Consider the following 13110-nt stretch of genomic DNA (forward strand, 5'->3'; position numbering starts at 1 on the left):
GCTCCAGGCTCTGAGCTGGCAGTCAGCACAGAGCCCGACGCGGGGCTCGAACCCACGAACCGCGAGATCATGACCCAAGCGAAAGTCGGACGCACAACCGGCTAAGCCACCCAGGCGTTCCTACACACGTCTTTTCAATCCTGTGGCCAGTCGCAAGAATCCGAGAAGCACTGTTCTCGAAAGGAACCGGAGCTCAGATATTTAGGAAAGAACCGCAGACTGGCACACTCAATTTATAAGGTAATAATTCCTGAAAGCTTTCGTGCAGGCAAATGAGCCTGCATTCTCTCAGAACCCCTGTTGCTGGGCCTCCGTGGTTTCAAACTCCAGTGATCAAGAAAAGTGCTTGTGAGTTTGTCTGAGGTCCGGGCTCCCGCCCCCAGGCCAGGTTGTATACTCACCGCCGCTGGCCGGCGAGCCCCGGGCTCTCCCGCGAAGAGCTCTGGGGGGCCGCCTCCAAACCCGCTGTGGGACCTTGCAGCTGGCCGGGCTCCGGGTGCTGCCCTGGGGGGTCCCGGGCCGGGCGGGGGGCGGGGGAGGCGCCGAGCCCGGAGCCCACCACCCGAGTGCGGGCGAACATAGCTCTGAGTCCGCGGGTCCCCGGCCGCCGCTGCGGGAGGGACGCGGGCTGGGAGGCCTCGGGAGTCTCGAGATGGCGATTCGGAAGGGCAGGGGCGGCGGTTTTAACAGCTTGAGTTTCGATTTCCCGCTGCAGACGGCAGCCGCGCCCGCCCCAGAGGACTTCCCCATTCAGGCTCCGCTGGGGCGCCCTCTGACCTTAGCCCAGGTGACATCTGCCGCCGCCCCGCCACTACCCGCGGTGCCCTAAGGTCTCACAACCACCTTAGAGGACAAGAAAGAGAACCGAAATCAACCACGGACACCTTGTGAGGAGGTAGTTAAAAGGCGACTAGAATCCTCAAAGATACTTTAGGGACAGTGAAATAGGTAACCCCTAATTTGAGGACTGCTGGAAATAAGAGACTGTGAACAATAAATTAACCTTCGAACGCCAGACATTAGGTGAATGAATACATCTAAACAAAATTTTGCATTAGTAATGACTGCTGTTTGGTTGTTGCACAAATACTTTTGGGGTTAAAGAAAATGTGAAATCAGAAGCCAAAGAAAGCTCAAAAGAGGGGAAGCAAGGTCTTGTTATTTCACCAGTACTCTGGCAGCATTAGCATTTGTTTACGTATCTCCTATGATGCAGGTCATGGGAGAGAAGAGATTTCCCTCATTTTTGTATAGCCAGCATTATGACAGTCATGATCCACTCAATACACGTCAGAATCATCTGAGAGCTCTTTAAAATATGGATGCTGAGACTCACCCCCTCCCCAGACCTACAGATGAGTCTTAGACGTCCAAATTTGAAGGGGAAAAAAATCCCCATTCTATAGCTGAATCATTGCACAATGTCTTGCACAGACCAGGTATGAAATCAATACTTCTTGAATGTTTGATCAATTACTTAGCAAGGCTGCCTGGAGAATTGTTGCCGCCTACCCCTCAGTTTGCCCAAGGATTTGCATTCCTAACAAGTTTTCTGGAGATACCTGTAGTGCTGGTCTTGGGACCACCTTTTGAGAGCCCTGCTGTGGGCAATGTGGAAGCACAGAAGCTTTTTCCATAGGGTTGTTATGTAATAATATGTTTTAGAAAGTTCTGTCAGCAGTGTGAAAGGGAGATTGAAAAAGGAAGAGGCTGAAATCTGAGAGAGAAATTCAAAGCCTAGTTGTTATAATCTAGGTAGGAAGTCTGAGCTAAGGCAATCGCATGGGAAATAGGAAGGAGGGGACAAAACCAAGACATTTCAAATTAAAGGTTAACATAGTTGGTTAAAAAAAAAAAAAAGAAAAGAAAACGCCTAGATGCAGAGGGGACCTGAGCTCCAGAGGTAGCAAGTGGGGAGTCAGATGAAGAGACAATTTGTTCAGTACTCTGATACCCAACTCTGCCACACACCCGCCCCATGACCAAGGACAAGTCAATTCCCTAGAGGCCCAGTTTCCTGATCTTCATTATGTGGAATGAAGTTACAATATGTACCTTGTGGGGTACTGTGAGGAATAAAGAGACCATCCACATCAGTGCTTCTCAGGTGGAATTGTGCCTCCAGCAGACATTTGACTATGCCTGGAGACATTTTTTATTATGAAGCTTAGAAAAGGGTTGGGGGTATGGCTACTGGCATAGTGGGTAGAGGCCAGGGATTCTGCTAAATATACTGTACTGAACTGGGGCAGCCTCCCAGGACAGAGAATCATCCTGCCCAAAAAGTCAATAGTGCTGAGGTTGAAAGATCCTGATCTATGTAACATGCCTCGCTTAGAGACCCGGTAACTTAGTGGTCGCAATCTGATGGTAATTATAAGGCTTTAGCCTTGTGTATAGGTAGAAGGCAGAACCATTCATCATTAACCAAGAGGAGGGACCGGTTTCTGGCAGGGGTGAAAGCAACTGGTGGGTTGCAGGTGCCTGCAGGTGAGAAAGATAGTTCCGGAGTCCCCCAAAGAGTGGACCTGAGTGACCTTCCTGTGAGTGATCAAAATGTCGTCTGCTGGGAAAATACCCCTGGAACTTCCGTTTCATAGGAGAAAGCAGTTGTTTTGGTGATTGGATTCAATTCAAAGTTTGAATAAGGGAAAATCAGTTCTTCTAACAGAACTATTACTAGTAATGCTGACTTCAAGGAACACACTTGGTTGACCATATTTATTTTAAAATCCAGCCATGTAGCACACTCAAGTTTCAAGAGATAGAAATAGAGGATAATAGGCAAAATCTAAATTTTTTGTTCTGTTCATTTCTCATTTTGCTACATTCTTAAATTGTTAAAAAATGTGAATATGATTATTGCAATAGACATGATAGGCTCCTTTATGATACTTGACAGTGGGTTATCTACTTGCCTATCACATATTCTCTCACCTTGTGTGTACTTGTGTGTATTTGTGTGATGATGTGGGCTGGCCTTTTACCAGGGTTGCTCAGAGATGCGTGCCTCTGCAGCAATGGTTAGTGGAGAGAAATAGCTAGAGTGGAGAAGATTCCCCACCCCCACGCCCACTTCTGCCTCAGCCCTTATCTCTTCTGTGTACTGGATTGTTACCAGATTTTGTTTGAGTAAGAGCTCTGTGGCTTTGAAAGTTCAAGGACCCATTGTACTAGACAATTACCTGTATATTTTAAGGGACAGGGGAATACCTGAAATCTAGCGAGATTGTTAAATTGCCTGAAATTTGGCCAATTAGAGATTCCTTTAGGAAATGGCTTTCTTTTAAAATGTAACTGCCTCCGGGAAATAATCATTTATTCATTCCTTACGTAAAGGCGCTTAATCTAAGCAAAAGATTTTTTGGTTGGGGAAGAGGGAAGCTGAGTGGAAAGAAAAAGAGGATTTGAAAGGATATACAAAGGAAAACATTGTGAAATGAGACATTGATAGGAAATGGCAACTCAGGGCTACAATGAGCAATTTTAGCCCAATGTGCTAGGATAAGATTAAAGATAAGATGAAATCAAAAAGATGCTTCATCAATTTGGGCTAATGCTAACATATCCAAGTATGTCTTTTATCTTCCAAGGAAATAAATGAAGATATATATCTGATTTTTAAATTAGTTGCCTTCAATTACTCTCTCATTAGTGTGAATAAATAGAGACATGGATTCTCACCTGTTTCTTGTCATAAAATGTCTCAATGAAAATCTTAGTTTCTGTGGGTACCTGGGTGGTGCAGTTGGTTAAGCATCGAACTCTTGATCTCAGCTCCGGTCTTGATTTCAAGGTCTTAAGTTCAAGCCCTATACTGAGCTCTGTGTTGGGCATGAAGCCTACTAAAAAAGAAAAGAAAAGAAAAGAAAAGAAAAGAAAAGAAAAGAAAGAAAGAAAGAAAAAGAAAATCTTAGTTTCTAAATATTCCAAAAAGTTATGCTTCCTTAAATTTGATTCTGCAGTGAAAAGTTAGATTAATCCAGTAGATTGAGAACAACAGTTATCTTAAAGATTTGATTTCTCTCTTCCAACAAAGGATCTATGTGAATCAGTGACTACTTTACTAGGCACTCCTCATTTGAAGTGTGTGTGTGTGTGTGTGTGTGTGTGTGTGTGAGTGTGTGAGTGTATCTGTGGCAACTTCATATTCTTTAGAAATTCTTTAAATTTGTGCCATAAATCATGGAATGCGAAATTATAAGTCACCTTAAGTTCAGGTAATAAGTATTTATTAAATAATAGGCACAGACCACTCGCTCCATCAGACCCAGGAGCTATAGTGGGGAACAGACAGAACCCTAATATGCTAACCCCATGTTTAAGATCATCTCATTTTAGGGGCACCTGGGTGGCTCAGTCGGTTAAGCATCCGACTTCAGCTCAGGTCATGATTTCGCAGTTTGTGGGTTCAAGCTCCATGTCGGGCTCTGTGCTGACAACTCAGAGCCTGGAGCCTGCTTCCAATTCTGTGTTTCTGCTTCTCTCTGCCCTTCCCCTGTTCATGCTCTGTCTCTCTGTTTCTCAATAATAAATAAATGTTAAAAAATTATTTTAAAAAAAGTCATCTCATTTTAGACAGGATGAAACAGAAACTTAGAGAAGTCAGGTGACTTGAGGTGTTGTGTGACAACTTAGAGGTAGAACCAGAACTTGAATTTAGGTCTTCTGAGTCCACATATAGCTTTCTACATTTTGGAAGATGATTATGACAATATATATCTTTTGACAAAATCCAGAATTTGGAATGCTTTTCATTTGTTATAATTTCCCAACAAGCAACTCTGTATTATTTTCCAAAACGGTTATGTCAAAGTCTGTAAACCTATCAGAATCAACATTAATAAAAACCATTGCACTCCAACATTCATCCCTATAATTATGTGGTCAAATAATCTTTACAATGACAGTGCTTTGTACAATTTGTCAAATTTTCATGAATAGAAAACATGCTAAATTTGGGTCAGAATTCCTTTTCTTTAATAGTGTTAAAACAGTGAGCTTCAGAGTATAGAAATGGAAAGATATATATTTGTTTGCTCTCTTTTTCTGATGACAATGAATACTGTCACTTGGGGAAATGAGGCGAAATGTGCTTTTAATAATATTTGCAATGTTCTGGAAGAAGATTTCTTTGTTTACAAATTCATAGCTGAGGAAAGCATAATGGCTGCCATCTCTGAGTTGTAACACTGCATAGAAGCTGTCACAAGACCTCTGCTGGCATCAGGGATGAAAGAAATTTCCCTTAACTGGGGAAAGTTCTGAAGACTTTGTCATTGGCATGGGAGAGAAATTCCCCTGAAGAGTTTCTTTAGCTATACTGAATCAAACCGAAACTTTCCACAGCACTACCCATTTAAAACCCCACCACTATGCCTTTTCCAAAAATGCCTTCTCTTAGGGAATTCCTGACTGTTCTGATGTTTTAACTCTTAGCCAACTCTGTGGGTATTCACATCCTTTGTAAGTATAGCCAGGTATGTAACAGAGTGTGGTGTAGGGGCAAGGAGCCCAAAGACCTGAACTTGAGACCTGGCAGAGCCATTTAAGAATTTTGTGACCTCAGGCAAACACTGAAACTCTGAGCTTTGGTTGCATTTGTAAGATGGAAATATTAATCATAATAAGGCCAGCTGTCCAATCTACCATCAGGGGTTTGTGAGGGCCAAATGAGATAACATATGTGAGAATGGTTCGTAAATTGCACCTTGATGCCATATAAATGGAAGATTGTGTTGTGGCTTTTTCTGAGCTGTCAATGCTAGCACTTTATATATGTTTTCTAATAATACTTAAATTTGTCCTCAAAGAGTTCTTAACTTTAGTTCCACCAGCTCCCAGCTTTCAATTGCTAAAACATTATAGAGCTATATCCTCAGTGTGTTTTATCTTGAAATCCCTTTCAGAATAGAAATAAAGCAGTATATAGTTTTACCTACCAATATATAAATGCCTGGCACAGGAGTACAGTCCCCACCCAAGTCCCCGTTGGCATGACTAGAAGACACTGAGCACACCATAGACATTTTGGGACAGTGCTCCACTCCTAATATTTCCTGGAAGCCAACAAGAGTTCCATTTCTATGGATAAAACTTAGCATTCTCCTATTTGACTTGACTTGTAGAAAGGAGTCATATTAGAAATTCCCTTGGCCATGTAGGCTTCCAAGAGTGTGATTTAGGATTGGAATCCCCCCAGGCAAACCATAGGAGTTAGAGTTCAAGACTTTCTTGAATAGTCCTCAGCAGCCAACCAACAATATGGCTCCTCTTTTTGGGTTCCAGTAAAACAATCTCTGACAAAGGGAGGGTGATGAAAATGGTTACAATAATGAAGTTACATGCAGTCTGAAGAAAGGGAGTGATTCCCATGTTATTCACCAAGGGTTTGTCATGCACACTTCAGGCTTTGTCAGATCGGTCTGTATTTAGATCTTGGCTCCACTACTTATAACACAAGAGACTTTGAGTGAGCCACTAAACATCTCAGGGCTTCCATTTCTTCAACTATAAAATGGAAATGAGTTATAGACCCACTGAAGATGGTTGTTATACACATTAGATAAGTATAATGTGCTTAGTGCCATGTAGCCAACATAGTAGCCTCAATAAATACAGTGATCAATACTATTTAAATTCACAGCTGTGCCTGGGTGGCTCAGTAGGTTAAGCCTCCGACACTTGGTTTCGGCTCAGGTCATGATCTTGGGGTTCATGGGTTCAAGCTCACATTGGGCTCCGTGCTGACAGCACAGAGCCTACTTGGAATTCTCTCTCCCTCTCTCTCTGCCCCTCCTCCACCTCAAAATAAATAAACTTAAAAAAAAAAAAAGATTGCCAATAGCTAATAGTAAATACATGGAAAGGCGCTCCGTTGCATCCACCATGGCGGAAATGCAAATTAAAATTATAATGAGATACCTCTATACACTCAACAAAATTATTAAAATGAAAGGAAAAAGCTACCATGAGTGAGGACGTAAAACTAAAATTCTCGTACTCTGCTAGAGGACTGGTAAATTAGGACCTTTTTGGAAAATTGGTGGAATCTTCTAAGGCTGAATATTTTCATATTTAGCCATTCCACTGTCCATCTGTTCACCACATCCAGTACAAGAATTTCACATAAGCAGGATTCATCAGAGTAAAACCAGAAATTATTTACATATCTATCAAAAATCAATGGATTGTAAATCAAACCAATATGCTGTACTTAAGCAGTAATGTATATCAATTATGTCTTAATAAAACTAGAAAAATACACAAAATAAGGCAAAGATAAAATAATAGATAAATTGTGGTATATTTTCTGCAGTGTAATACTACACATGAAGAGTTTTATACTCGTCATTTTTAAGTGCTAGTTGGTCATTTATCTTACTTCCTCAAGCTCTTTTCAGGCATGATTGCATTTCTCTCTAGCCCCTCTCACTCAGGTAACCTAGATTAGTTAAGCTACAGGTTCAACTGCAATAGTAGAGACTCAAAATAACTGTGGTTTAAACAGCTTAGAAATATGCTCTTCGGTGCTAGCACCAGCACACACAGGCCAGGGCTTGCACCGTGATGATGTTACTGTACTATTGTGCCAAGGTCCAGGCTTTTATTGTGTTGCTCTGCCTTCTCTAAGGTGTTTCCTTCCTCTACATAGAATGCATAATCCAGCCCATGAGGAGGGAGAAAGGTAAATTGCAAGGCAAGTTTACCTTTAAGTGTACAATTTAGAGATTGCACTCTTCATTTTTGCTCACATTTTACTGGTCAAATTTAGTTGCATAGCTCTACCTAGTTACAAGAGAGGCCAAGAAATCTCATCTTACATCAGTCATTTAACACATATTTATTGAGTATATAGTATAAGCCAGACACTAAGGATATAGTAGTGGATAAACCCATCAAAAATCCCTCTGCCCTAAGGAGCCTAGATGGCTCAGTAGATTAAGCATCTAACTTTGGCTCAGGTCATGATCTTGTGGTTTGTTAGTTTGAGCCCCATGTTGGGTTCTGTGCTAACAGTTCAGAGCCTGGAGACTGCTTCAGATTCTGTGTCTCCCTCTCTCTGCGTTTCCCCTGCTCATGCTCTCTCTCTCTCTCAAAAACAAATAAACATTAAAAAAAAATCCCTCTGCTACATTCATTCTAGATGGGCAACTCACAAAGCAAGTAAGATATGTGGTATGTTAGATATTGTTAAATACTGAGGTAATCAGATTTCAAGCTACCCTCTGGTGATTCTCGCTTCTTGCCCCAAATTTGGGATAAATTGTAATGCAGCAGGAAACAATTTACAGATTATAGTACCCGGAAGTGTGGTGCAGTCTAAAATGAAAACATGGGTGCTTGCTGCAGAACTGATCAGAAGGCAGAACCTGGAAGGACTTTGAGGAGAATGTGAGCACAGGCATAGGACCATTATAAGGGATCCCTATTGTGTGGTGATAGATAGCAACACTGTAACCTGTGATATGGGAAGCAAAGTACCTAATGACCTGAGTGAGCCAGCTATGGAGATAGCCAGGCAGAATGTGAAAGATCATGCCTGATTCATTCTTGCTGCTTATAGTAAAATGTGGGAAGATGGAGATAACCTAAATGAAAGGTTGTGAGCCAAAAAGGAGCTAGGAATTGCTGGTTTGGGCAGTTCTCCACCCCTCTAAATGGCAAACTATGCTAACGTTAAGAACTGGCTCCAGGAAGAGATCAAATCAGAAAACCATCACGAAAGCCTGAGTTAAAGTGGAACATGAGAGAGTGGCTATTAATTCCTTTGTTAAGACATCGGAATGATCCAAGGAAATAAATATCTCAAGGAACCATTCAGTCAAAGAATAAAACATTCAGAAGCTTAAAAATGTTGTCTTTTAACAGTCTGGCAGAAGCCCAAAGAAGACAGAAGCCAAGGTGTGGATTTTGTCCAATGGGATAAGCCAAAATGAGATTTATAAAAACCCCTCGGACTTTTTTAAAGAGAATTGTATTTTCAGAAACACCACCAGTTTGGACTGAAAGGGACAGATTCACAATGAAATGAAAAGTCTCATAATGACAGAGATCAGACTGGGAAAACTACCAGCTGCATACATAGGCTATTTTTCATGGAAAAGGAAAGATAACTCAAAGGGTAGAACTTAACGCCCACAGTGCGTAGCCAAATGCCATGAACAATTATTCTCATGCCTTGAGTCCTAATCAAGGAAGTGCCAATCTCTATCTTGCTGGATTTCAGAATCACTTTAGCCCAATGATACCAATTTCTTCCCATTTCCGCCCTTTGAACAAACACCTATACTCATTATCCCATGCACCTCCTACCATTTTATGTGGGATATATTGGAAGCAGATAACTTGACCCTTTACTTCATAGGTCTTGGGTCAGGAGAAACCATACTGGGTGAGCTATACCTAAGAATTACATGTGTGGAGTCCCACCTGCACCAGACTTGCTTTAGATAACAAGGTACCAGATTTTGAGCTGATGCTGTAATGGCTGAGACTTGGGGGGAGGGGTCTTGGGAGGAGATGAGGATAACTTGCATGTGAACCTGTGGGGACCAGAGCTCATACTGTGGTAGCTGGCCTCCAAGGTGGCCTCCAATGATTCTTGTGTTCTGCTATTCTTGCCCTTAAGTAGTTTCCTCCAACTTTGAAGAGAACCATCTGGTGTGACCTCCAGCCCATATCAAAATGACTCTGACTCTAGCTGACATCTTGGTGCATCGTGAGAAAGAATCACACAGCCAAGCTGCTCCTGAATTTCTTTCTGCCTTACAGAAACTGTTGGGGGAAACACACATTGATTTTTTTTTTAAGCTGCTCTATGTTGGGGCAATGCATGGGGCAACGTATGATGCAGCAAAGGATAAGTAATATAAGTACAAGGAGAAAAATTATAGCAGAAATTGAGTGAGAAGTAAAATTTGTATGAAGTTTTATTTTTTTAAATATTTTTTAAGATGGAGATGCTTATTATAGATCCAAATCAAAATAACAAATAAGCAATTTGACAACTCTAGGGTTCAGGAGAGAGAAGGTGGATATAAATTTGCATCTTTGACATAGATGCTATTTAAAGTCATGAAAAGTAGGTGGGTTTCAACAAGGGAATGAGTGTAGTCGACAAGTCCAAGAACAAATCCATGAGAAAAGAGGAGCTGAACTAGCAAGAGATGGAGGAGGAGCAGGGTAGCACATCACGGCACAACGAAGCTAAGAAAGTGGTTCTGGAAGGAATAGTCAGACCTGTCAAAAAGGACTTAAGGTCACATAGGAAGAACACTGGACCTCTCAAACCGCTGACCTTGACATGTGGTTTCAGGGGGGTGGCCTGATGGAAGTGCTTGAACGGTGAAAACTGGAAATGCTCCTATAGAAAACTCATACAAGGAATTCTACTATAAAAAAGAACAGAGGAGGGGCGCCTGGGTGGCTTAGTCGGTTAAGCATCCGACTTTCGCTTAGGTCATGATCTCACGGTTCCGTGGGTTCGAGCCCCGCGTCGGGCTCTGTGCTGACTGCCAGCTCAGAGCCTGGAGCCTGCTTCGGATTCCGTGTCTCCCTCTCTCTCTGACCCTCCCCTGTTCACACTGTCTCTCTCTCTCTCAGAAATAAATAAAACATTTAAAACTTAAAAAAAAATAAAAAGAACAGAAACCTGAGACCAACCCATCCTGAGTCATATAAAATGACATTTCTTTAAAGGACATCTAATTCCCTCCTACTATTTCAGAACAAGGAAGGAAATCCTGCTGTTCTTCAACTGTTTTCATCTACTAGAAATTATTTTGCAGCCAGAAATCATGCTGTTCTTCAACTCTTTTCATCTACTAGAAATTATTTTGCAGCCAGACTTTTGGCTAATAGAGAGCCACAGAGCATTTAACTCTTAAGAGTTAGCGTGAAGTTCCTAAATAGGCACTATGGGTGTCACGTAGCCCAGTAGAAAAGAAATAGGGCTCGATAATTTGCCCAAGGCTGCCCCAGTAGATAAAAGGTAAACTGCAGACTCACTAGTTGGATGCTGTTTTCAAACTAGCAGGTTGGGTAAAACCACAAGTGATTTCCTTCCTGCTGAGATACACACATTTTCTAAGTACGTGTGCAAATGTGTACGTGATACATGTGCTAATTTCCGAAGTGAAATTCTGCACAACATCTAGGTCAGAGTGCACTTTGCATTATCAAAAGGGATGAACCAGAGGGAGGGAAAATGCATGACAAAGCCTTTACTTTTAAATGATGACCAGTACATCAAGTAATAACACATAACAAGTTCTTGAATTCTATCAGCTAGTAATTTTGATTAAGAGAAAGTAAAAGCAGCCCAAACAATTATACTAGTATTCATTGTTCTAACCCTTAGCCAGAAAGGACTAGTTTAAGGCTGGCTGCTGTTTTGCACAAGTTACAGATAACTATTTACTACTTTTTCATAGATAAAGCCCCTGACCTTTAAGAAAGCTATAGGGGGAGAAAGTAAATTTAATTCCTTTCTTTCTTTGAAAAAAAAAAAAAAGTGGTTTTTTTTTTACTACATCTAATAAAGAAAAAGTATTTTTAAAAATTTTGTTAATGTTTTTATTTATTTCTGAGAGAGAGAGATTGAGAGAGAGAGAGAGAGAGAGAGAGAGAGAGCGAGCAGGGGAGAATCATAGAGAGAAGAAGACACAGAATCTGAAGCAGGCTCCAGGCTCTGAACTAGCTGTCAGCACAGAGTCTGATGTGGGGCTCGAACCCATGAAACGTGAGATCATGACCTGAGCCGAAGTTGGATGCTTAACCTACTGAGCCACCCAGGCGCCCCAAGGAAGAAAAAATATTGATATATATGTTGCTTGAGCTAAAAGGCATAGGAAACAGACAACATTTACACTTTAAATTTCTAAGAAATATGAGGCAAAAGGAGAAAGACCTTTGGATAAGGTCTAAGTTTGTACAAAGAAGCTAGATCTGCTGTTCTCCAAAAAGTGAAGGGACTTATTATATGACACACACAAATAATCTAATGCCTTTCCGCAAGATCGTAACTCCAGCTTTGCCAAAGCCTCATAAGCAGGAAGACATCTAAGACGCCAATCTGTGCGGAGAGCTGCTCTGTCGTCCCCTATCCAGTTATGCGGTAGTTTTTGTGGATTTCTGGCCGGATGTCACAGACAAAAGCCAAGAGGTTATCCAGGACTTCATCCCTGTTCTGCTGGACAATCATCTTCTCCTGGGTCTCTTTCTCCACCTCGGTGCTTGAGCTGCCGTGGGAGCCCAGAGCTGCAGTTTCCTTGGCCTTGAACTCCTTCTCTCTTTGCAGGCGGTACTGTTCAATTTCAGCCTGAACTTCTTCTTTGGCCTGCTTCAGCCTCTGGTTCTTTCACTTGCAGGCCTCCAACACCTTCTCGGCGGCCCAGTTCTTGGCCTGCAGCAGCTGCTAGATGCCCTGCGACGGGCTGGCCATGGCGGCGGCAACTCTGAGCCCAGGTAAGCAGCCTAGAACGGCTCGATCGCACCCTCAGGTCAGCTGACCAAGGTGCGTCTGTATGAAATTTTAGATAGGGTGGCCAAGGAATATCTTCTTGTGACCTCTCAGTAGGGATCTCAGGGATGGAAGGGCACAGGAAGAGCGTGTTGATACTCAAAATATTTAACAACCAATATGACACAGGTAGTGACCAATCGCAGCATACGCCTCAACCAATAAAAGCTAACACAGCTTATAAACATCCCTTAGTGCCCCGTGTTGAAACCCATCTGAATTTCACCCTTGAGCAAACCGAATACAGTCAAATGCCCTGAGGTGAGAGAATGACTGTGTCTGATAAACAACAAATAAGTTTGATGTGAACAGGAGAGAGTAGTAGGAAATGAGGACAAAAGCCTAATATGGGGCTAGACCATATAGGGTCCGTTAAGTCATAGTAAAGCTTTTGGCTTTTACTGTGCGTGAAATGGGAAGCATTGGGAGGATTTGGTGCAGGGGAGTAACATGATGTAGCATGCTTTAACAAGATCACTCTTTCTGGTATTTTGAGAATAGACAGAAGGAAAGCAAGGGTAGAAGCAGAGAAGCAAGTTGAGAGGCAGTTGCAATAATCCAGATGATAAAGGATGTTGGCTTGTACC

General features: G+C 42.1%; 1 protein-coding gene and 1 pseudogene across 3 annotated transcripts in view; both read right to left on the reverse strand.

Annotated features, from left to right (window-relative positions):
- EPSTI1 (epithelial stromal interaction 1) overlaps window positions 1-3733 on the reverse strand; it is a 96487-nt gene extending 92754 nt beyond the window's left edge. For 2 of the 3 annotated variants that reach the window (XM_039251553.1, XM_039251552.1), the window contains exon 1: window positions 402-891. In XM_039251553.1, the coding sequence (XP_039107484.1) occupies window positions 402-580 (179 nt within the window). In that variant the 5' untranslated portion in view covers window positions 581-891. Of the gene's footprint in view, window positions 1-401; window positions 892-3684 lie in introns of those variants that run through there. The other variant, XM_039251554.1, reaches the window with a different exon arrangement.
- Window positions 3734-12103: 8370 nt separating this feature from the next.
- Window positions 12104-12445, reverse strand: LOC120244815 (annotated as a pseudogene).
- Between the last annotated feature and the right edge of the window lie 665 nt (window positions 12446-13110).

The sequence above is a fragment of the Hyaena hyaena genome, unplaced genomic scaffold (assembly GCF_003009895.1).
Source record: "Hyaena hyaena isolate Hyena2069 unplaced genomic scaffold, ASM300989v1 scaffold_394, whole genome shotgun sequence".
Lineage (NCBI taxonomy): Eukaryota > Metazoa > Chordata > Mammalia > Carnivora > Hyaenidae > Hyaena > Hyaena hyaena.